Below are 25,230 nucleotides of genomic sequence, written 5' to 3' on the forward strand. Positions count from 1 at the left end.
CAGGGATGCAAGGTGTGGGTGAGGGGAGGGGCAAAGAGAGAGAGAGAGGGAGATTGAAATTCTCTGTCATTTGTTTCCCCAACTACTTAATAAGCAGGAATTTGAAAGGACTGCTGGTCTTTTCTAACAAGACACAAAAACTAAAAAAAAAAAAAAAAGAAATAAAAATCCACTGGAAACTTATTAAGTTCTCCACATCACTTTTGTACTGCTCCAAGTAAGTTACTTAGAGTCTAGACAAAAGAAGACTAGAACCATGGATTTTGGACTCAATGACCCAAAGACATACCCAGAACATTGGCAAAGCTCATTATTTTCCAACTTGGCTTTAAATAGTTGTAGGGGTTAGAGTAACAAAAGTCTTTTATTAATTTCCTTTCCCATAACCTTTTTTTGGAAGGGAAAAAAATGTTTGAATACTATATCTGCTGATTTCTGTATGACTTTGCACAAATTATTAAATCTCTCTACTTCTCAATTTCTTCATCTACAAAATGAAAGACTTAGGTAGATGATATTAAAAGTCTCTTCCAAGAAAGAATAGCATTTCCACTCTGTCATAAGCAAGGTGCAAATAGGTTTGTGGAATCTCTTTATTTTTCTTTATTCCAGAAGCTCAAAACACAACACTGTTGGAATTTTGACTAAACCTGTTATAAGCGAACAAATATCTATTTTCCTAATGTTTCTCTTTGTCACTTTTTATCTTCTATTAAAATAGTATTTATTAGGATTGTAGAAGGATAAGCAAGGAAAGCACAGCAAATAAAGAGATTATACAGTAACTGTATTTACTTGAAAGTTACTTTAATGCTGAACTACATTGAAAAGAAGACATAATGAACACATTACCATAGGTATATTAAAACATTTTGTTTAACAATCTAAGCAATCATTTGTTTAGATTTTAGTGTACTTTACATCTAAATTATTTAGAAGAAATAAATTAGCCTGAATTTGCACTAAGTATTTGAACTCATTTTATTGAATGGGATCTTTTCTACTTGACTTTATCCAGTGTATGTGTGTGTATGTATGTGTGTGTGTTATATATATATATATATATATATATATATATATATATATATATATACACACATATATATACATATATATGTATATATATCCTTATTCATATAACTATCAGTGAATTTATTCAATCTAAATATTTTAGACAATTAAGTTTAATTTAAGTGACATTTATAAAGTTCTTATAGCATGCAGAGCAGTGTTCCAAATTACTTTTTGATAAGGTACTATCTTTGGTGAATGGTTGAATATACTAAGGTTTTTTATCATCTTTGGCTATAAGAAATGATTAATAAGAAGTCAGGGAAACATGGAAAGAGTTTTTTGAAGGAATGCAGAAGGGAAATATATTTAACTAAAACTGTGGAAATGAAAGGAGGAATAAAAGACATCTGACTTCAAATTACTCACAATAAACAATCATTATTTATCTTCTTAAAAATGCAAGTCTGACCATATCTCTTCCTCTCCCACTCAATAAACTTGAGTAGAATACAATCACCTCTAGGATCAAATATAAAATCATCTATTCAGCTTATAAAGCCCTTCACAAGCTTAACTCTTTCTACCATTTCAATCTGATATACTATTCTTCTTCACACATTCTGAGATTCAATAAAATTGCTATCCCTCTTATGTGATATATCACTGCTAGACTTTGGGTATTTTCACTGGTTACTTCAGAACTCTATCTCTTCTCATCACTGTCTTCTAGCTTTTCCAGCTTCCTTGATCTCAGTTAAAGACCTACCTTCTAATTTTTAATAGTATTTCCAAATACACATAAAGAGTTTTCAACATTCATTTTTTAAGATTTTGTTCATATTTTTCTTCCTCCCTCCCTTACCTTCCCCCTCCCCAAGACAGAAAGTAATCTGATATAGTTTAAATATGTGCAATTCTTCTAAACATATTTCCATATTTGTCATGTTGCACAAAAATCTGACCAAAAAAGGAAAAAAAAAACATAAGAAATAAAAAAGGGTGAAGATACTATATTTTGATCTATATTCAGTCTGCATAGTTCTCTTTCTGTATGTGAATGGCATTTTCCAAGCCAAGTCTAGTGGAATTGCCTTGATTCACTGTATAGCCTAGAAGAGCCAAGTGTATGACAGTTGATTGTCACATAATCTTGTTGTTACTGTGTATAACATTCTCTTGTTTCACTTGCTTCATTCGATAACAATTCATGTAAGTTTTTCCTGGCTTTTTTGAAATCAGCCTGTTCACTTCTTAAAGAACAATAATATTTCTACATTCATATACCATAATTTATTCAGTAATTCCCCTATTGATAGGCATTTATTCAATTGTCAGTATCTTGTCTGTATAAAAAGGGCTGCTACCAACATTTTTTTGCATATATGGGTCCTTTTCTCACTTTTATGATCTTTTGGGGAATATAGACCCAGTAGAGACACCACTGGATCAAAGGGTATGCATCGTTTGATAGCTTTGGGGGCATAGTTCTAAATTGCTCTCCAGAATGGTGAGATCATTTCACAACTCCACCAACAATGCATTAATGCCCTAGTTTTCTCACATCCCTTCCAATATTATCTTAACCTTTAAAGACCTCTATCTTCTACCATAAGTCTTTCCTATTCTTCCTATATCTTATCTTTGAGACTATTTTATATATAGTTACTTGCATATTATCTATCTCATTAAATAGTGATCTCCTTGAGATTAGGGACTATTTTTTTTTTTTTTCTTTTCCTTGATCTCTAAGAAATAGCACAGTGCATGACAAATAGTAGGAACTTAGTAATTGCTAGGTGACTGAGGAAAAAAAGCACTTTATATTTAGTAGAAAGATAGGTGATTATGAATAAAGAATGGTATAAATAATTTCAGAACTGATTACTTTGCCAGTTTAGCTTGATTTTTTTTTCTTTATCAAAAAGTTGTAGTAGTGACAGATTATATTTGGAGATTACTGTGATATTTTATAAAAAAAAAAACTAATCAAATTTTAAAATTGGATTAAAAATTGTAGTCTAAATATTACACATACATACAGAAATAGTATCATGTTATATGAGACTCAAGGAGAAATCTTTATTGAATCCAGGATTGTAGGGGTTTTCCCAAAGAAGCTTTTTTTGAACTAGATTAAATTCCACTCAATAGAGCACTTATTATATGGCTTATGTGTGAAGGGGGACACTAGGCCACTTAATGGATAGAGTGCTATGCCTGCAGTGAGGAAGACCTGAATTCAAATTTGACCTCAGACATTTACTAATTAATTGTGTGACCCTGGACATTTTACATCTGTTTCCCTTAATCTACTGGACAAGGAAATGGCAAATTACTCCAGTATCTTTGTCAAGAAAACCCCATGGATAGTGTGGCACACTATAGTCTGGTCAATAAGGTCAGGAAATTGGAAGTGACTGGACAACAATGTGCAAGGAACTGTGCTGGGTGCTGAGAATACAAAGACAAATACATTCAAAATTCTATAGAAGGGAGATACTAAAGGAATTGGAAACACAAAAAAAAAGAATTTAGTCAAAGAAAGCAAGAAGAAAAAAAAAAGGACGGGTCATGATAGGAGGTACTGCTGCAGAAGAATTCACAGAGAAGTATAGTATAAATCTGGAACAGCTTCCCTCCCCCCCAATTATTTGTTGTTTTACTTGATGAAAATAACTTTATGTTATTTTTGGAAGGGGGGAATAGTAAGAAGTATGTAGTAAGTAAATGCCTTAATTTGAAAACCATTATAACTTCTGTTGAAATGAAACAATATTCTAAGTGTGTTTTACTTGCATTCTCTTCATAGAATGTATTACAATTCTCAACTTTCTGAAACATGTTATAAATAAAGCAATTAGAACTGATTGGCTAAGAAATAAATGACTAGGCAGAGCAAACTGATATGGTAAAGTATTATTTGTAAATCAAGTGGCTATGAATTTTGAAATTGGCTGCGTGGCTAAAAGTAGCCTACAATGGAAACTGAGCAAAGGGGTAATAAATGCATGAGCATCTGTGCATCACCATTCTTTAATATATAGAATATTGATCTGATTAGTATGAAGTACTAAGATTCAAATCTATGCAATGATTTTGCCTATTCCTTCTGTATGGAATCATATTGCCATATGATGTAGTTATAATTAAAACATGTAGTTGTAATTGAAATAATAATGCAGAATAACATCCCAATATCTTCCTGTAGCTATATTTTAAATGCAAATAACTTAAAATAAATAAAATTGTGAATTGATGCAGCATCCCTATTCATAACAGACATTTAATATTCTGCTCATTTACATTCATTCAAAAACTTCACCACACTTTTCACAACTTTATGCTTTATAATTTTGCAGTTTAATAACTTATGTTTTTATATCATTTTATGATTACAAGGTGTTTTATAAATATTATCTCATTTTATCCTTATAATAATCCTATGAAGAAAGCTTTCTTTGGAGATATTAGGACCCCTATTTTACATATGAGAAAACTGAAGCTTAGAGATGTTATTTTCTAAACTATAAATGGCATGTAAGATTTACAGTTCACCTTCACTTTGCAATAAAAATTGTTCCTGAAAGTTCAGTCCTGAGCTTCAAAGAGAGATAAGGTAACTGATAATATCCTGAATTTTCAGTTATCCTAGTACAACACAATTTTCATTTACAAGTCTTAATTTGGCATCATTACTACTTAAATATCTGAGTACTGTTTTACCCTACACAAATACCAATTTATTGAAAGTAACTTCAGATAAATATTTCAAAATAGACCTGAATCTTGGTAGTGAAAGAACAGTCTCTACACATGCACAGATTGCTCTCCTTTAATAAAGTCCTTATACTATTGAAATTTTTGTCTTGGACAAAGACTTCCATCACTTAGCGTTGAGCTCTCTTAAGTTTTCTTTTTCCCCACTCTTTTAACCCAGTATTTGGTAATCAATCCCCTGCTTATTTCTATCTACTGAGTTCTCCGGAATAGTTAATCATTATTCATTAATTCCCGGGGCGGGGCCGGGGGTGGGGGTGAATCAGATGTTCACTGTTTATTGCGCTTCTTAGGGGGAAGTTTTTCTGTCATTTTCTACGCGTGTCCCTAACACTCACGAAACACTCGTGTCCTCTGGGACCAACCGCCCGCATGCCTAGCTCAGAGAAGCTCTTCCGCTCTCGGCCAGTTGGGGGCAGCAACAGGCTCTGAAGCTTCCAATATTACTCTACTTAAAATAGCTGGAGCGTCTTTTGGCACCCAGTCCAATTCTAGGGGCAGTCTCCAGTACTTGACAATGTGAATAGTCACCCAGACTCTTATCAGGGCACTTTTGTGAGGCTGCGGCTTTTTAGTGCCAATGCCTGGATCATTTTTTTAAGTGACAACAGAAGCCTGTTTCAAAAAAAAAAAAAAAAAAAAAAAAAAAAAAAAAAAAAGCAGTAACTCAATCTACCCATTTCCCGCCTCCCAAAAGCGTTGTGTCTCCCCCCCTACTCCCATCCTCTTTGACACTCACTTGCAACCAGCCCCAGAAGTGATCCCTTCCCCAGTTACTCCCGTCTCCCACTCACGAAAAAGAATGGAGTCAGCACCACAGGCACAGAGCTGGGGTAGCAATACTGACGGTGGCTTGCTGCTTCTCTTTCTTCACCTTCTTAGGCCGGTGGTTGCACCAGAAAGGACCAGTTTGATATAACTGAGCAGTTGAGATGCTGGTGCGGCACCTTTTTTTCCATCCATGGATCCCTTTGCCTAGCTTCCCTCCCCATCCCTTTTACCCACCCCACTCCGGAGGGCATAGACACACAAGCCACGCGCATGTTGTGCTCCAGGCTGGACTGCGGGAACACGACCAAGATAGAGCCTCCACACGGACAGACTGACATGCTTCCTGGGTTCCTTTCTCCCCGCTGCTGCTGCTGCCGACACCAGCATCAGCACCAACACCATCGTCGCCTCCATCTCCTCCCTTTCCCCTCCTGCATTGTGACTGGCACTCGCAGCACCCGCAGCACCCGCAGCAGTAGCAGCAACAGCACACCACCAGCCCTGAGAAGTTGACGCCTTTGAAGAGGGGAGGGGGAAAATCAAGGGGTGGCAAGGCACGGGGTGGGTTAAGAGATTTGTTGTCAGTTAGGGATTAACACGTCTGAGGGCGGGTGGTGTAAGGAAAGGGGGGGGGCGGTGCTGGAAGTCAGCGGGGGAGGGGGGTGACGGGGACGGTAAGAAGCCTGAGCTGGAAAGAGCATCACTGTGTTAGCATCAGCTGCTGACGCCCGGCCGGGACACAGGAGCCCGGACGCCTCCGCCCCCGGCGCCCTATCCCTCCCCCTTCTCCTAAATCCTCTTCCTCCTCCTCCCCACCGCCACTCCGCACCTCCTGCAGGCAGCTTCGCAGCATCACCACCTTAGAGAGTGGCAGTGCTGGGTAGGCATCATCCCGTGCGTTCCCCCCGCCTTCAGGGCGCCCCGCGCGCTGCACTCTCCCGGCTCTGACTGCAGCCCCGTGAGGTGTTTGGAGAGGGAGCCCGGGCTGCAGCGCTGGCACTTTGAGTGGGTGTGGGGTCAGGAGGAGGAGGGAGGGAGGGGGTGAAACTTTGGAGACCAGATGACTGTGGGTTCCTCAGTGCTGCGTGAAGGCTCTTGCTGCTCCTGCTCCTGTTCTTGCTCCTGGCACCTGGCGCATTTCCCCCGCAGGCGCAGCCCGAGGAGCGCTGTTTGCACTGAGGGAGTGAAGGTATGTGTTGCTGGAGCGGCTGCTGCTGCTGCCACCGCCGCTGTTGTCACTGCTGCTGCCACTGTTGCTGCCGCTGCTGCCGCCGCCGCTGCTGCTGCTGCTGACACGGAGCCGCTCCAGCAGGTCCTAATGCCTGTCACTTCCCAGGACGTTGGCAGCAGCAGACAGGAGCCCCTGAGCCCTCCGCAGGTTTGCCTGTCCTTCCCCGCGATCTGATTGGATAAAGTGGGGGCTCGACGGTGGCCGACGTGGGACAGTCTGGCTGTGGCAGGGGTCTTGGAAACCATGGGTTATTGCAGTGGCAGGTGCACGCTTATCTTTATCTGTGGCATGCAACTGGTAAGTGACACTTGAGTCCTCTTGTTCTCTAATGTGCCTCTGTGATAATAGACAGGGGAGTACAATGAAAGGTCTACAACTGATCAGAATGAAGGAATGAGGAAAAAAAGAAAAGGTGGAAAATATATTATCCATATTTGAAATTATTTCAGGTAGATTTACTGTATTGTACAGGAGGTGTAGACTCCACCCCCACCTCCAACACTTACTTACTCACTTATCTACTCCACCCATTCCTTACACCTCTCTGAATTCTTTTTTGAAAGGTATGGGTTAAACTTGGTGGTTTTCATTTCTTTAAGCAAACTGATATTTCTTGTCTATTCATTTATGGCTTACATGTTTTTGTTAGTATAAATATAGAACAGTAATTCCAGGCACAAACAGTTTGTTATCCAATTGCTAAACCAGTGAAATGTGAATACTTGACTTTTTCAGCTATTTCTTTTAATATAGTTAGGTATATCTATTTGCTAACCTTAAGGATTATAGAAGCAAAATATTAGAAACATACACTTATGTGGGACATATTGTATATTGGCAGCATTGTATTTTAAAAGTATGCATGCCAGAAATTAAGAAATTCTTAAAAGACCAGAGGAACTCAATAAAAACATTTGCCATATACTATTTTTAAATAGTAGCATTCTAAATTTGGCCCTGCTAAAAAGCATTTTGGGAGAAAGTATTATATTGTCTAAGTAAGGGTTCCTAATTAGTTAGTTTTCTGTCCACATAGGATGTTGGATTATGGACTTTGTGAGGAATCTTATGCAATTGTACGGAGCCAAGTACCCAACAATGGAAAATGTCACATGTTTGAGTTCCAGTTCTCTAATATACATATGTAGAGGGGGGAGACTTGAAAGAGAAGGGATTTAGATAAATAATAAAGTCTTTAAATAGTTAATTTGTTGTTGAAAAGAAGCAGCAAGTTAGCATATACTGTTTGATTTTTTTTTCTAATCTGACAAATATCTTTGGTTGGAAAGCATAACTTGTTATGAGAAGCTATCAGCATTCTCAATAGTTGTTTCATGAAGGTAGGTGCTAAAGAAAATCCAGGAAGGAAACAAATCTGAGAGCTAAATCAACTAAGCTGTCCAGACAGGAAATAATTTACTAGTAGAACTGACACCAAAATATCTTAAATGTACTTTATTCTATATCAATTGTCACCATATCCACATTTTTCATTCTTATGTTTGGCTGAATTTTTTTTTGTATAAATGCTCTGGGTTGTTGTAGTTTATTTGTCATCACCTGCCTGAGTAAATTCATCTTCCATATAAGTTGGTGATATATGTTGAGAATGTTTTGATTTGGTAATTACTCATTTTTTATAATTGGTTCTTAAAACAAGTGAGAAGAATGATATGTAAAAAATGTAATAGTGTAACCTTTTTTTGAGCAACATTTAAGCATATTTTTTGAACCTGGGTTTTATCAGAGTTTTAGATAAAATATTTCCTATTCTCACTGAAAGAGACAAAAAAATGAGAAAGTTTACATCATTTGTGCAAAAGAGTGTCTGAACAATCTAAATTGTATACAAGTGGTAGAAGATAAGAAGAATCTTCAAACATTCTCATTTAGAGGGATTGTTAAGAAAAGCAACACATTTGCCAACTCATTGTGTAAAAAAAAATAGCATGGAACTGTGAGAATGAGTGGGTGGTAGGAACATTTATGCAGAATTTTGTTTAATGGTGATTTAACTTTGAAACATTTAACTTAGTAGGACTCTGATGGAAGTAAGCTATATATAATTGTTAACAGTATATGTAATATCCTGAATAAAAAGAAATCTCAAACTTTCAAATTGATTATAGAGTACATTTTTAAAAGGTTGAATTAAATATACATAGAAATACAGGACTAAAAGCTTCTTTGTGTGTGTATTTGTATGTGCATGGATGACTGAGCTGTCATATTGTTAGTGAAAAAGAAAATAGAAATCACAACTTACTTTCATAACAAGCTACTGGGCATTTTAAAGTAAGAGTGGTCAGTTGCATCAAAAATGTATTTGTGTGTCAAAGGATACTTTCACTTAAAATCATGTGAGTTTCCCATCTAGACTTTATGTACCACCAGACTAATATAATTAGCAGCCATGTTAATGCAGATGCAGAACAAAAACAAAGGATGAAGAAAAGCCAATTGGTCTGATAGGGTGAGATAATCACACATTTTAAAAGGCCCCAAATGTATCTAATTCTTGATCATATTGGTTGTAAGAATATTACAAACTTTTGATAGATACATTTATTTAAAATATTTTAAAAGTGACAGAAGCATATAGGTTAATAAAATGATAAAATTTATATGTTTTTTTGTTTTTGTAGATTACTTTTGATACTCTACAATGTTAAATTAAGAAAAGGGAATATGATAACTAAGTTTGCAGAATTAATATTATCCCTGTGTACTTTTGATTGACAGCAAAGTTCATGCAGGTTTGTTGATTTACTCCTAAGTTGTTTAATATGTTTTCTTGTCATATGGCTTTTGGCAAATTCTTAGCAACAAGAGTTGTCTAGTTTGTCTTTTCATTTCACGGAATTTTAGAGAATCAAAACTCCAAATCTTCTGAAAGCTTCATAATTTGTACATTATTTGAACTTGAGAAAAAGTACATTTAGTTCATTTGCTCTTCTTGAAGAAGAAATAAGATTTTGTTTTCACATAGAAGTATATATCAACCTGATCCAGTTGGATGAAGATAATTATTTTGATAAAAAAAAATAAATGTTTATGTCATGATTCCTTAACTTCACTCTTAATTAAGTTATATGTTTATTGTTTGGTGATCAACAATATTTGATAATTGCCACCATCATGTTCTCCTCTGCCACCAAAAAAGGAATGTAGTTGGTATTAGGAAATCCATTCCAGAGAGATTGTGAAAAACTTTCATTTCAAGTAAAAGGAAATGTTCTCCTTCATCACAAATTAAAATCTCTGCAGCTGTGTGGCTGGTCTAACTTCAGATTTTTGGGTGATTCTTAAGGAAACAGATGTGATCTTTGGAGCCAGGTTTGCTGCATTTGCAGAATGAAGAGTTTAAGCTCATAATCTTAAAAAAGGTAATTTCTTTTTATCATTTCTGCTCTTAATGCTCTATAACTAAAGATTTCAGATAAAAGTCCAAAATCACAATTGCATTTGTTGTAGTGGACTTGCCAGTAGAAACCATTTTTTTTCTTTTCAATTTTGTTTTTAGGGTTTTTTCAGAGAAAAAGTTGACTAAAATACTCAGTGTCTGATTAGAAGGAAACTGTTTTCTAATATGCATTTTGAAAAATACTTCATTTATTGATTATGTGTGGGCTGGGATAGAGATAATAGGACAAAGGAGTATTTTTAGGTTTGTTTTTTTTTTTGTCTTTCATATCTAAAAAGTCACTACTATTTTAGGTCAGCAACTCAAACCAGCTAACTTTTACATTTAAAATTTAGTGTTTATAAGTGGCAATTGTCAAGAAGCATGTGCCATAAAATATTGAAAAAATATATTGATTTACATTCAACAAATTAACACTTGAAAATGTCATTCTTGCCATGTGCACTGTGAAATATTCCTAAGTTGGAGCAGGTGCAACTAACGATTAGCTCTGTGCACATGTGTGTGCAGCTGTGTGAGGAAGCACATTTGAAACTTAATTAAGAATCATCAGTTGCCATCTACTGCACAATTACTAAGCACTTCTAGTGATACACACGTTTGTAGAAGAAGTAGGCCATGACTATGTGGACAGACTGGAAAACAACAACACAGATTTATTATAATTATGCAATATTTCCTTGGTGTCTCTGCTGATATAATGCAGTGTTCTTAATTGTGTGGCATTTAACTGCTACTTTGAAAATAAGACTTTCAAATTAAATTCCTTGAAAACATATAAAAACTATGGCATATTATTTAGGCAAGTTTTGGCATATTTGCAACTTATTCATCTAAATAAAGCAAAGATGTTTCTCTAAACATACTTTTCCTGACATTTTTTTCCTATATATATGATTTTTTTTTTCATTTTACCATTTGCATAAAATGCAACAACCATTTTATATAGTGCTATGGATGTTAAATGAAAGACAAAATATTCAACAAATAGAAAAAGAAACCCTCAAATGTACCCATTATTTTTGTTTAAAGATTGGGCTAACAAAAAAACAAACTTGAGATAGCATAGTGAACTGAAAAACTGAGGAAGCTAGGTGAAGTAGTGGTGGATAGCATATTTAATTCTTGTTCAAAAAGATCCCAATATAAATCCTGTATCAGATATTCTATAACTATAAGCCTGTGGGCAAATCACTTGACACCTCTCAGCCTCAGTTTCCTTACCTATAAAATGGGGATAATCATAGCACTTAGATCATAGGGTTTTTGTGAAGGCCATGGAAAATTCTTTGAAGCTTGAAAGCACCATATGGATATTAACTACACATTGCTCACATTCTTTTTAGTCAGAAGATGAAATTCAACTTACAGCCAGGATACTTCGCCAGCTATGTGATTATGACCAAGTTCTTTAGCCCCTCAAATCCCTAATTTCTTTATCTCTAAAACAGAGATAATAATTACACCATACATCTCTTTTGAAAAAAAGTGCTCTATTATTCTTAAAATACTATGTATAAATGAGTTGCTTGTCAATTATCTTGACTTTTATGCTTGCATAACAGTTGTTTAAACAATTATTTTCTTTTAAAGATTTAATATTAGTTTGTTCCAACCCATTGTTGTTGTTTGTCCTTCCTTGTTGAATGATATCAGAGAGGTGATGCCATGACATGTAAGTGAATTGGATTTTAAGTAAGTGTGGCCTCTGCAAAATCAGCAGCTTCATTTTCTTCTCCAGATCATTCTGGTCCAATAGCAAAATATAGCTCAGGAAAACTGGAGATGGCCCTGGATGCAGTGGGAGATTTTAGACTTTTAAAGCCAAGGTCTTTTACCAGGCTCAATTTGACTTGAGATAATGCCCATTCAGTGATTAAGATTAGGTAAGAAATGAGGTAGTGAAGAACTAATGTTTTACCTAGTTCAAAAAAAAAATCATTCTGGGAGAGGAAGACGCTCAGGCTTTCTGGCCAAAACAGAAACAAGTACTATTTACATTTACCCTGAACCAATCAGAACTCAAACAGTGATAAAATTTGGGACTTGGTTTGGAACTTATTGTTGGCCAACAATAGAGAATTAGAATGATTTGGGTTTAAGGCATGGTCCTTAAAAAAGAAATCTAGTCCATAAATCCAAAGATGTCTTTTGAGCTTTCAAGGATCAAAAATGATATTGCTTTGGTCAGAAAACCTGTAGATAAGGAGATGATACCTGTATGGACAGGTATCTGTATGGACAGATAGAAGGAAAAGAAGGGAAAGCATAAAAGTCAAGAAGAAGGAAGGAAAAGAAGAAGGAAGGAAGGAAAGAAGGAAGAAAGAAGGAAGGAAGGAAGGAAGGCGGGAGGGAAGGAGGGAGGAAAGGAAGGAAGGAAGGAAGGAAGGAAGGAAGGAAGGAAGGAAGGAAGGAAGGAAGGAAGGAAGGAAGGAAGGAGGAAGGAAGGAAGGAAGGAGGAAGGAAGGAAGGAAGGAAGGAAGGAAGGAAGGAAGGAAGGAGAAAGGAAAGCAAAGAGAGAGGGAAGGAGGGAGAGAAGAAGGGAAGGAAGGAGAAAGGGAGGAAGGAAGGAAGAAAGAAGTTGTGTGGTTTAACTGACAACTAAGGATGTAGAGTGCCACCTCTATACATTCACTTTCTCGACATTCTCAGACAAGCATTTTTAAAACTGTTGGCACAGGCAGGGACAATTAAGTTTATGAGCTTTGACTGGATCATAAAGGGATGTATAACAATGATGTGATCTTTGGGTTGTGCTTAGCCTTAGCTTCAGATTCTACATGAGTTTTGTCTTTATTGAAGTTAAAAAGAGAATAGGCTGATATAGTAGAAAAAACTCTTGGAATCACAAGACCTGGTTTTAAATCCCCAATCTAATACTTAATGGATTTTGTAAGCATGGCCAAAACACTTAGTTTCTAAAATCCTCAGTTTCTTCTTTTAAATATGAGATATCTAATAAGATTACAGTACATTGTTGTTAGTAGTAATAATAAACTATTTGTACCCAAAACTGAACATATGTTAAAAACTATGAATAATAATAGTCTCTAATAACAATTTTTTTTTGTTTGTTTCTTGAGCTTTGGATTGGCTTTGATCTTTTTTTTTTATGCTATAAGAAAAAAAGTGAAAGAATAAGGTTTAATGTATGTATAGCTACATGTTTCAAATAGAACATACACACACACACACACACACACACATATATTACAGTGATCTTGGTCAAGTAATTTAACCTCTCCAAATCTCAATTTCCTCTTGTGTAAAAAAAAAAAAAAAAGATTATAATACCTTTATTATAGTTGCTCTAATGAAATTGTTTTGCATGTACTGAAAAAGTGCTTTGTAGCTATAGATTACTGTTGTTGTTGTTATTTATGACCAAAATTTCAAAGTATGAAATAAGCTATGTTCTTACATATAATGAAGGCACAATTTTCAATCAAATGTTATTCCCTTAAGCAATTTGTGAATCTAATATTAATAAAATTAATATGTTAATTTGTATTGTCTGAAGATTTTTGAAAATTAGAAATTTTGAATCTAAATTTGCATCATCTAATGCAATGTCTTCTTCCTTCTCCTAAACAAGTCTTTTTATTCTTTTTATTGTTAACTTGTAACATTTTTTCTTTATTGTGATATACTCAGTATTAATGCATTGCTATAATAATTATAACAAAATAATAATTTATGATATAATATAATACTTATTAATTGATATACTTGTAAGTAATAATTCTAATATAATAATTGAATAATATAATATATATGTATATATATACATTCAGTATAATTAGACACATGGGGTTAACTGTGTACAGTTGACCAGAATATCTTTCTGTAATAAATATAGTTTTTGTCTTAAATAATCATTAAGACAAGTGCTTTTAATAGAAATAATTTCCATAAAAGTGGTTTAAAATATTTTTTCTTCCTAATAAAAAGAAATATTTGAAATATGCTCTGTTAATCTCAAAAGGAATAAATAATGTTGTTATCAACCTTTTTCTCTTGAGTGGCTTTGAGATGTTTGATGATGTATTGTATTTTGCCAACTGGATTTCCTGCAAATGTTTTATTTCCTTCCAATATATATTCCTTTCACATTTCAACATGCTGTCTCTGTTTCTAATTCTCTGTCTCTATGTCTCTATATCTCCTCTAGCTTTATATTATATTAATATATATATTTAGTAATTTGGTTTTTATGTATATATGTGTACACATATATATACACTCATATAGAAAGTATATTGAGAAATGAGAGAGTCCTTTTACTAAAAGACTAATTTTCCCTCTTAAATTCAGTATTTTTCTTCTCTTATAGCTTATCCACTAGGAAAGCATTAGTTGTAATGAACATATGAGAAAATCTCAAATTTTATCTAATTTAAGTCCTTCAGGCAGCTTGGTGACACAGTTGATAGAGCACCAACCCTAAAGTCAGGAGGACCTGAGTTGAACTCTGACCTCAGACACTTAACTTCCTAGCTGTGTGACCCTTGGCAAATTATTGCCAGGAAATAAAAGAAAGAAAGAAAGAAAGAAAGAAAGAAAGAAAGAAAGAAAGAAAGAAAGAAAGAAAGAAAGGAAGGAAGGAAGGAAGGAAGGAAGGAAGGAAGGAAGGAAGGAAGGAAGGAAGGAAGGAAGGAAGGAAGGAAGGAAGGAAGGAAGGAAGGAAGAAAAGAAAGAAAGAAAGAAAGAAAGAAAGAAAGAAAGAAAGAAAGAAAGAAAGAAAGGAAAGAAAGAAAGAAAGAAAGAAACCCAGAGAGACAGAGAGAGAGAGACAGAGAGAGAGAGCAAGGAAGGAAGAAAAGAAAATGTACTTATCTAATTTATGTCATAGAAGTTGTTTTCTTTCACCTTTATGTGAGAATAATTGATTATCAAAATAATAAAGTATTCTGTGAACAAGTAAGCTATGTTTTATATTTATATGTGGATCTTATTTAACATTTAATTTCAATGAACATTTCCCAAAATATTCAGTAAATTTGTTTACTTGTTACATGCAAAAAAGATTTTTGTGAAAATGGTTTTTAAAATGCTGTTTTGCTATAATAGCATTTATGTAGCATTATATACAAAGCTATTAAAACTCTATATAAATACTAGCTATCTTATATAATGCTTTTAAGTTTTGCCAAATGCTTTAAAATATTCTATCATTTTAAATGCACCATAACCCTGGAAGATAGGTTCTCTTATTATCCCCATTTTACAGATAAGATTCCTGAAGCAAACAGTTTTTAAGTGAGTTTTCCAGGGTGTCTTAAATGTCTTAAACTACATTTGAACTCAGGTCTTTCTCTCTGTAGTCCAGTACTCTATCCATTTTGACAGTTAATGACTTCATAAAAGTATTTTCATGTCAGCTTGATTTCATACCTTTGCATTTTTTTTTCTTATTCAATTCAGCAGAGATGAATTAAGTAAGTACTACATTGTGCAAATCAATCTAGTAGCTATTGGGATTAAGAAATAGATAGAATTAAATATAGGCCTGCCCTTAAAAGAATTTATCATTTACATGGAAGAGTAAGATATGCACATGTAATTGAATGCAAGGTAGAATGTGATAAGTTAAAAGGAGTTTTTACAAAGTGTTATGAATAATCTGAAGGGAGGGAATTCATGTCTACCCGATTAGTTCAGACTTCATAAAGTAGAGACAAGAAGTGGGGAAGGAGAATATTCCATGTAAAGTCTGATATGAGTGAAAGATGTATATGAGGTCAGGATGTGAATGATAAAGTGGTCTAGTTGACTGTTACACAGAGAATTTTATAAAGGGATGGGATATTGTGTGAGAGAAGCTGGAAAAAAAGGTTGTAAGTGAATTCAGTGCATTAATTGGGTTTTCAGATGAGAGCCCATAGATTTTTTGAATAAGGAAATGATATCAGGAGTGCATTAAGAAGATGGTTTGGGATGATACGATGTGAAGGATGAACTGGAGCTCTTTCAAGAGTTTGGAAGCAAGATCAGATAGTGTAATGCCAGAAAAAATGAAGCAGGATAGAGATTAGAGAGTTATAATAATTAATTTATTGGAGAGTTTGATTAAGTGACTGGATTGGATTCTCGTCTCCAAGTATCCAACATTGAATATGGGGTTCCAGAGATTCTTTATAGGGTTTAGTGATTGGGAAGAACAATGACAGGATTGGGGAGGCAGAGTGAGCACAGCACATTCAGATAAGATGGGAAGGTCTGGAGTCAAGATAGAAGGTCTTTCTCTTTATCTTGATTAAACATTCACAGTTTATAACCTTAGGGTGGCTAGCCCTAAGTTATAGCAGCATTAATGGTTAGGAGTCGGGATGTTGCAACCAGGCAGAACAATTAAGGGAAATTGAGGTAGAACAATTAAGGGAAACTGAGGTAGAACAATCAAAGGAAATTGTGGCATAACATTAGGAAGCCCTTAAAATCATCTAGGCAAGTAATTATAAGTATATGAACTCAAACCCAAGGGGTTATGATAGGAGTACAGAGGATATAATGCTAAAGAAATTGGCCTTAGAATGCATAAAATTTGGCATATGATTAGATTTGATGGGTGAGGGAGAAGGAAGAGTCAAAGATGCCCCTAAAGTTTTCTTACATGTTTAGGTACCTTCAATAACACCAGATTTTTTGTTGGATTTGTTTTGATCATGAGAGGCAGCAAACATGACATAGTTGATAGTTAAGTATGCTTCAAAGTGAGGAAGTTTCATGTCCAGATGACCTATACTGGCCATGTCAATATGCCTGGCAAGTCAATTAATATCTTGGTGCCCCCAAGCAATTCTCACAAACAATATGTTGCCAAAGGGTTGTAAATCTACAATGACACAAGAAATTTTCTTATTAGAGGTTGCTATTATCCCAATAAAATCATAGGACTAGGCAAATATAAAATGTTCCATGCTAAAATATTCATATCTATTTGACTTTTACTTATTCACAAATGACTATCATTTGGTTATCTAGATTGAGAGAGGTGTCTTGGGTTGATTGCAGGCAAGAGACATATCTCTGATTGCTTTTGGAGTTGCCAGTGTGAAAACAAAATCTGGAGAGGAGTTTCTGGCTAGTTGTCATCCCTGCTGAATTTCAATTGATAGCATTGACTTTTAGCAAAGGATTCTAAATATCGGACAATCATGGAGGTGACATTTTAAATGAATTAAACAAGAGATGATTTAAAGCAAAAAATACATATGCTTCTTTTCTTGAAGTTGCAGTTCATTTTGGAGGCAGTTATGATGAACAGTCAGTTCATAGATTTTTTGGTTTGATTGTTTTATTTTATTTTGTTTCTTCTCCTTCTCCCTTTTTGGGGCCATATTCAATAAGTATATTCACACTGATATTATGTATGAATATCAGTTAAATGCAATTGATTTGGGAGGTAGCTGAAAATAAAATATAATCTTTAAAAATTAATCCTGTAACCCAACTTACCTCTTTTTCTTGACTGGAGAGTATGTTGTCTTCTTTCCTCCAACCTGCAAAGTAATGGAGAGAGTTCTCTCTCTCATATTCTAATGTACTTCCAGATTCTATTGTCCTGAATTTTACTAATTGGTGATTGGAAAAGAGGGAAGCCCATTTTCCAGCATAATTGGTGACTGCTGCAATTTCCCTCTGGTTGCCATTCATAACAGTTGGAAATACTTTCCTGTGGAACTTTTGATTGTGTTTGAGGCGAGGGAAGGAGTCTTTTCTTCCTTGGTCTTCCCCAGAGTATGTCACCTGCAGCTGGAAATATTTGCCCTTTTGGATTAGGTGATGATAGTTCTCTTGTTTGTGAAGCAGAAGATCAAAATTACTTTATTCAATTGAAAAGTATATTGCTGAAGGCTAGCTGTCATTTAGTAGCCTGAAGGAGTTGGATTTAGTGGCAAGAGTACTGGGCTAAGATTTCACAGAATCCCAGAATCTGTTTGAAGGAATGGTGAGGGAACATCTCATTTAACCTATTTCTGTATAAGAATCCTTTCTATGATATATGCAATGAGGAGTTATAAAGATTCTCTTTGAAGATGTCTACTCATCACTCCTCGCTGAAGCAGTCCATGTCAATTTTAGATAGCTCTAATTGCTAGTCAGTTTAGCCTTAAATCAAGCCTAAACCTGTAACTTCTACCTACTGTTTTTAATTTCAGGACCAGAGAAATAACTTGTATTCCCATGACATAGAACAGCTCTCCTTGTAGTTAAAGGTACCTATTGTGAGTTCTTCACCACCCCAATCCCCACCAATGCCCCCTAATTTTTGGGTTAAACAATGTTTCCATTCATTTTAACTCTACCACCCTCACTTCACAGTAGCACAGAAAGATTCTAAGCTTGGATGTGCTGCTCATTATCTGTGTACTTTTGGACAAGTGACACTTCTTTAAAAAAAAAGTATACCTTTTTATTTTCAAAATATATACATGGATAATTTTCAACATTCATCCTACAAAAGCTTGTATTCTAATGTTTTCCCTTCCTCTGTTGGCAAGTAATTCCTCTCTACATATTTCCACAATATGCTGCACAAAAAAAATTAAATCAAAAAGGGAAGAAAATGAGCAAGAAAAGAAAATACAAGCAAACAATAACAAAGAGTGAAAACAACATATTATGGTCTACATTCAATTCCCACGATCTTCTCTCTGGTTGCAGATGACTTTCTTCATCTCAAGACCATTGGTATTGATCTGAATCACCTCATCCTTGACAAGAACCATGTCCATCAGAATTAATCATGGCATAATTTTGCTGTGTATAATGATCTCCTGATTCTGCTCATTTCACTTAGCATCAGCATATGTAAGTCTGTTCAGGCATCTTTGAAATCATCCTGCTGTTCATTTCTTGTAAAACAATAATATTCCATAACATTCATATACCATAACTTGTTCAGCCATTCTCTGATTGGCATCCACTCAGTTTCCAGCATCTTGCCACTACAAAAAGGGCCACAAACCTTTTTGCATATGGGGATTCCTTTCCCTCCTTTAAGATCTCTTTGGGATACAAACCCAGTAAAAGCATTGCTGGAATGGTTGAATCACTTTTCCTTAATTGTTCTTTAAATATTTGATAGAATTCACATGTAAATCCTTTTAGTCCTGGAGAATTTTTCTTAGGCAGTTGATTAATAGCTTGTTCAATTTATTTTTCTAAAATGAGACGATTTAAGTAACTTGTTTCCTTTTCTGTTAATCTGGGCAATCTATATTTTTCTAAATTTCCATTTCACTTAGATTATCATATTTATTGCCATACAGTTGTTCAAATAGTTGGTAATTATTGTTCCAATTTCATCTTCATTGGTGGAAAGTTCATTGTTTTCATTTTTGATACTAACAATTTGATTTTCTTCTTTCTTTTTTCTGATCAAATTAACTAAAGGTTTATCTATTTTGTTGCTGTTTGTTTTCATAAATCATCTCTTAGTTTTGTTTATTAGTTCAAGTTTTTTTTTACTTCCACTTTTATTAATTTCCCCTTTTATTTTCAGAATTTTGAATTTGCACTTACTTGGGGACTTTTAATTTTTTTTTCCTAGTTTTAGTTGCATGCTCAATTCACTGATCTTCTCTTTCTCTATTTTATGCAAGTAAGCATCTAGAGATATTAAACTTCCCCTAAGAACTGCTTTGGCTACATCCCATTAATTTTGGTATGTTGTTTCATTATCGTCATTCTCTTTAATGAAATTATTGGTTGTATCTATGATTTGTTTCACCCACTTATTCATTAGGATCAGATTTTTTAGTTTCCAATTAATTTTTGGTCTATTTTTTCCTGTTTTTTTTAATCACATGTGATTCTTATTGCATCATGATCTTAAAAAGATGCATTTACCATTTCTGCCTTTCTGCATTTGATTTTGAGGTTTTCATGCCCTGATATTTGGTGAATTTTTGCATAGGTTCCATGAACCTCCAAGAAAAAAGTATACTCTTTACTGTCTCCATTTCAATTTTCTCCAAAATTCATCATACATAATTTTTCTAAAATTCCACTTACCTCCTTAACTTCTTTCTTATTTATTTGTACTTCAATTTATCTGATTCTGAGAGAGCCACCTTGAGATCCCCTACTAGTATAGTCTATTTCTTCTTCAGCTCTTAACTTTTCCTCTAGGAATTTAGGTGCTATACCACTTGATGCATATATGCTTAGTATTGATATTACTTCATTATTTATGGTATCCTTTAACAAGATATAGTTTCCTTCCTTATCTCTTGTAATTAGATCTATTTTTTGCTTTTGCTTAATCTGAGATCAGGATCACTGTCCCTGCTTTTTTTACTTCACTTGAAGTAGAATATATTCTGCTCTAGCTTTTTACCTTTACTCTATGTGTATCAATTTGATTTAAATGTGTTTCTTGTAAACAACATATTGTAGGATTCTGGCTTTTAATCCCATCTGCTATCTCCTTTCATTTTATGGGAGAGTTCATCCCATTCACATTCACAGTTAAAATTACTAACTGTATTTCCCACCATCTTAGTTACCCCAAGTTATGCTTTTCTCTTTCCTTTCCCCCTTTCCTTCCTCCCCAGTATTTTGCTTCTTTCCACCACCTGCCTCAAATAGCCATCCCCCTTTGCAGCCCCTCCCCTTTCTTATACCTTTCCCCTACTACTTCTGTTTTCTCTTCTATTAGCTTCCTCCTCTTCTTTCCCCTTTCCTCTCCCAGTTCCCTATAGAGTGAGACAAGTTTCTCTGTGAAGCCAAATATGTCTGATATTCTCTCTGTGAGCAAAATCTAATGAGAATAAGATTCATACAATATTCATCCCCCTTCCTTCTTTCCCTCAATTATAATAGGTCTTTTTTGCCTCCTCATGAAATGTAATTTTCCTCATTTTACCTCCATTTTCCTCTTTTTCCAGTATAATCCCCCCTTTACCTGTAGTCTCTTTTTTATATTGTCACAATAAAATCTAATTATAATTGCATGACTTACCTTTTGTGGTCTCAGTTTCTTCATCTGTATAATGAAGATGTAGGATTTGATTAGATGGTTCCTATGATACATCTACATTCTTTACAAATATGTCAAACTCCATCTTCCCCTCCCAAATGGATAATTTTTGTGAAAGCAAGCTAGACCATCTTTTACCTCAATTCTCACCTATCCTTTAATTACTGAATGGGTGTCGCCTCAAATTAATTGAGAAAATCTTAGCTTAAAAAGGCCAGGGTTTTCCACTGCATCCAGGGCCAGTGCCAGTCATTCTGATATGTGCTTTCCACTGGATTCCAATAATTCTGGAGGGGACAGTAAGACTGAAGACTTTGAACAGTCTTAATCTCACTGAAATACAATTCACTTACAAATGGAGACATTACCCTCTTGAACTCAAAGACCCATTTCAGAATAAAGACAAACAACAGCAACAAATAAGGATTTCTGAATATTTACTTAAGTGATATACTTCTTCTACTAAACCTAGAGTTTATTCTGTTACAGGGCCCTGGGCTCTGGTTACTGGCTTAAGAATGAATTAACAGGTGTTTTGGCCTAAAACATTTTAGGTAAGCATATATTGTGATAAGCAAGGTTTTTTGGTTGGAGCCTGATATGTTTAAATAGGAAAATCTTTATTTAAAGTGTAAAGGGGACTGTGTGTTTATTCAGGCAAGGTGAAGCAGAATTGAGGCCATTATCTGGGTAATTGGGTAGGGGGAGCCTCCATAACCTGTCTGGTAAAAATAAAAGGGTTTCTTAGCTTCCTTGAATTTACTGATAATTGCTCGTTTTTGTATTTGCCCAGTTAACAGTTGCTCCCTGAAATGCCTGCAAGAAAAAGCTTTCTTAGTAAATTAGTTTGCCTAATTCAAACTGTAGTTTCAGTCCTGCCCAGAAGCTAAAGAAACTGAAAAGATAATGGCATAGAAACTATCCTTAAAGCATTGAACTAATATAAAAAAGAGGGTAAAGGAGAAAAATAAGAGGTCATTGGAGAAAGTGTCACCAGCATAGATAAGACTTAGGTTTCTGCTATATGGAAAAAAAAAACAAGAACAAAAGCCTACTTGTACTTTCAGTTATCCTATCGCCCATCCTAAGATTCCAAAGTCAGTCAGAAATAGATATAGAATCTGCTTTTTTTGATCTAAGCTTTCAGCTAAGCACTGACAATTTAATCTTTCAAAACTACTGATCAAAACCTGGTACTGAGACTGAGGAATCTGGAGATATTGCTATACCATTTAACTAATGGACCTAGCTTGAAATCTTTTCATCCTTTAATCAACATTGTAAAAATTGGTCATTAATAATTTGGAAGGGTTCTCTATTTCTATGAGAAATCCACTCCCTGTTCTTAGGGACTTTTAGGAATTGGGCAGCAGAATTTTATTAATGGATTAAACTCCAAAATACTACCCCTTCATGCATATGCACTCTGAATTTCAGCAGCACTCCCTAGACACTAGGACATACTAGTCTTTCTGTTCCATCTCCAACAGGGTGTTTGCCAAATCAAATCTCTACATTTGAGACATATCCTATATATCCCTGCTTATCAGAAATACTTTCTTCTCACTGCATCTCTGGATTGCTTCAAAATACAACTCAGTACTTTTGTTATTCTCACTAGTTATCACCTCTTCTTTCAACAGGGAATGTACAACGGGGATGTACAACATACACAAAAAGAAGTAACAACAAGTGATTTTGTTATTTCTTTTTGTATATGTTATACATCCCCATTCCCCCAGTAAAAAAATCTCCTGAAGCAAGTACTACTTTTTGGTTTTGTCTTTATCTCCCCATTCGGTATGTGTAACTTGTGTGTTCCAAGTCTATAATGTTTGTTGAATTAAATTTATAGACCAATTTCCTAAAGAGGAAAAGATTGTAAATAATGCAGAATTAAATTACATGTACAGAAATTTGGAGAAAATGTCTAATATAAGATGGACAAAATATCTAAAAATAGCATCCATAAATGGGTAATATATATATATATATTTAACAATGAGCCCCATCTCTAAAATTAAGATTATTTTCAGACGATAGAATTGAATTATCCATTAGAATTTCTTCTCAGTCTAAACTGTCACCAGACCAATTTAATAAAAGAGTTGAGTTCCTTAAAATAATGGGGCAAAAGGAAAGAAAGGAAAGACAAACTGGGGAGAGAGACCCAAGAAGATACAAGAGGTGGAAAACAAAGAGTTGTATTGGTAAAATACTTGCACATGAATCAAGGGATATCACTGATGGTTCTGTTGCTCCAATAGCCCCTCTAACAGATCTTCTGGAATTCTTGTAGACATTCTATTGGACATTTAATGAGTTTAGGCGTCTATTTTGGTTTAATTGTTCTCTCATAAGGAATTTATTATAGAGACCAATATATCTAGTGTCACTGTAGATCATTATCATGAGTCATACTGCCTTTCTTCATATCTCCATCTCTCACAAGATATCTCATGACTTGGCAATGTTGGAAGAATTGGTTTCAATAAACCACATATTTAAGTTGTGGAATCACCTTTTTCTCTTTTAACTTCTGTTGATGTATTTTGTTTTAAAATCACATTCATTTCCCAATATAGTCTTCTACAATCCTTCCAGAAAACCTTCTCTTTTAACAACAACAACAAAATTATCAATTAAAAAAGTTTGACAAAATCAACCAATCTGTCTACCATATCAGATAGTTACATAGACTACAGGCAACATTTTATACCCACAGCATCTCATCCTCTTCCAATCCACCTCTACTTTGAAAGATTATAGACATGTGTTTTTTCCCCCAGTTTTTCTTTCTATCCAAGATTGGTTATTATAATTACATAATGTTAAACTTACCATTTTCTACATAATGAACCATGTCCAATTTGTTCATGCCTTTACAGCAGTGGTGATTTTCTACTTCTGCCATTGTAGCCCAGTAGTAGCTTTTTAGCCTGTTCAAAATTTCTCATTCTATTACGTGAGAATTTTAGTTTTTATGGATGCTATTATAAAAGAGATATGGACTGAAGCCCATGAAAAGTCAGCAGGCTGGTAGTAACCTGTGCCAACTCTCTTCTGTCCTGGGCTTTGATGACCATAGACTTTGTCATGGCATAGTCCAGATACACTATGATATTTTAGTAGTGAACATCCTTCTCAGGATGATTTATTTTCCCCTTCTTTTAGACCACTTACTATTACCAAAGCCATGTATCTATTCCCATAGTTGAAAGAGATGATTTAAACATAGAGATTCTTAACTTTTTGTGTGTCATGGGTATTTTGTCAATCTGTTGATCTACTCTCAGAATAACATTTTAAAATTCTTAAAATAAGGCATACAACTACAAAGGAAACCAAGTATATTAAAATATAATTATGCATCTGACTTATCTATCACTTATCTATCACAAATTTATGTCATAAAGCCTAGGCTAAGAATTCCTAATCTACTTTGCCTTCAAGTGTGACTGGAAGAGATTAAGGAAGTTTCTGTTTGTGTTTGTTGTTTATTCTTTTGTTTACACAGAAGTTGAATATTAGAGAACTTGATAAAAGCACTATCTCCTGAACTATCTTGTCATTCCTATGTTCTTCCTTGGGGAATTAGAAACAAATTTACATCTTACATATTTCAAGCTAACAACAACCTGTTAAAATCATACAATATTGGGGGGTGTACTTAGAATTGTAGTGAAGGAAGATTGTCCTTTATTTTTGAATGGATAGCCCTAATCCAATAATCTTGCTTTTAAAGTTATTTTCTCAATATATAGCATTGTCAGAAGCTTGAGTGTGGGCAAGAGTTCTACTTTTAGTAAGTGTCAATCAATAAAGAAAACATTGTCATTGATATCTCAGCATACGAGCTCCTAAAGATCATACAAGATCTAAAAGATCTTTGAGACAATTTCAGTGTTTTTCCCTCTTCCTCACTTCATTTTCTAAGGTCTGTGTAAACAAAGATTATGGAATTTATTTTTAAAAATTCATTTGAAAAAATCAAAACATTGTATTTGGCTTATATAACTTTAGCCC

General features: G+C 34.7%; 1 protein-coding gene across 1 annotated transcript in view; it reads left to right on the plus strand.

The window, feature by feature from the left end:
- Nucleotides 1–1,950: 1,950 nt before the first annotated feature.
- NKAIN2 (sodium/potassium transporting ATPase interacting 2) overlaps nucleotides 1,951–25,230 on the plus strand; it is a 1,366,633-nt gene continuing 1,343,353 nt past the window's right edge. Inside the window, exon 1 of the mRNA XM_051997681.1 lies at nucleotides 1,951–7,090. Within this exon, the coding sequence (XP_051853641.1) occupies nucleotides 7,037–7,090 (54 nt within the window). The 5' untranslated portion in view covers nucleotides 1,951–7,036. The remainder of the gene's footprint in view (nucleotides 7,091–25,230) is intronic.

Source organism: Antechinus flavipes, chromosome 4 (assembly GCF_016432865.1).
Source record: "Antechinus flavipes isolate AdamAnt ecotype Samford, QLD, Australia chromosome 4, AdamAnt_v2, whole genome shotgun sequence".
In the NCBI taxonomy this organism is placed as follows: Eukaryota; Metazoa; Chordata; class Mammalia; order Dasyuromorphia; family Dasyuridae; genus Antechinus; species Antechinus flavipes.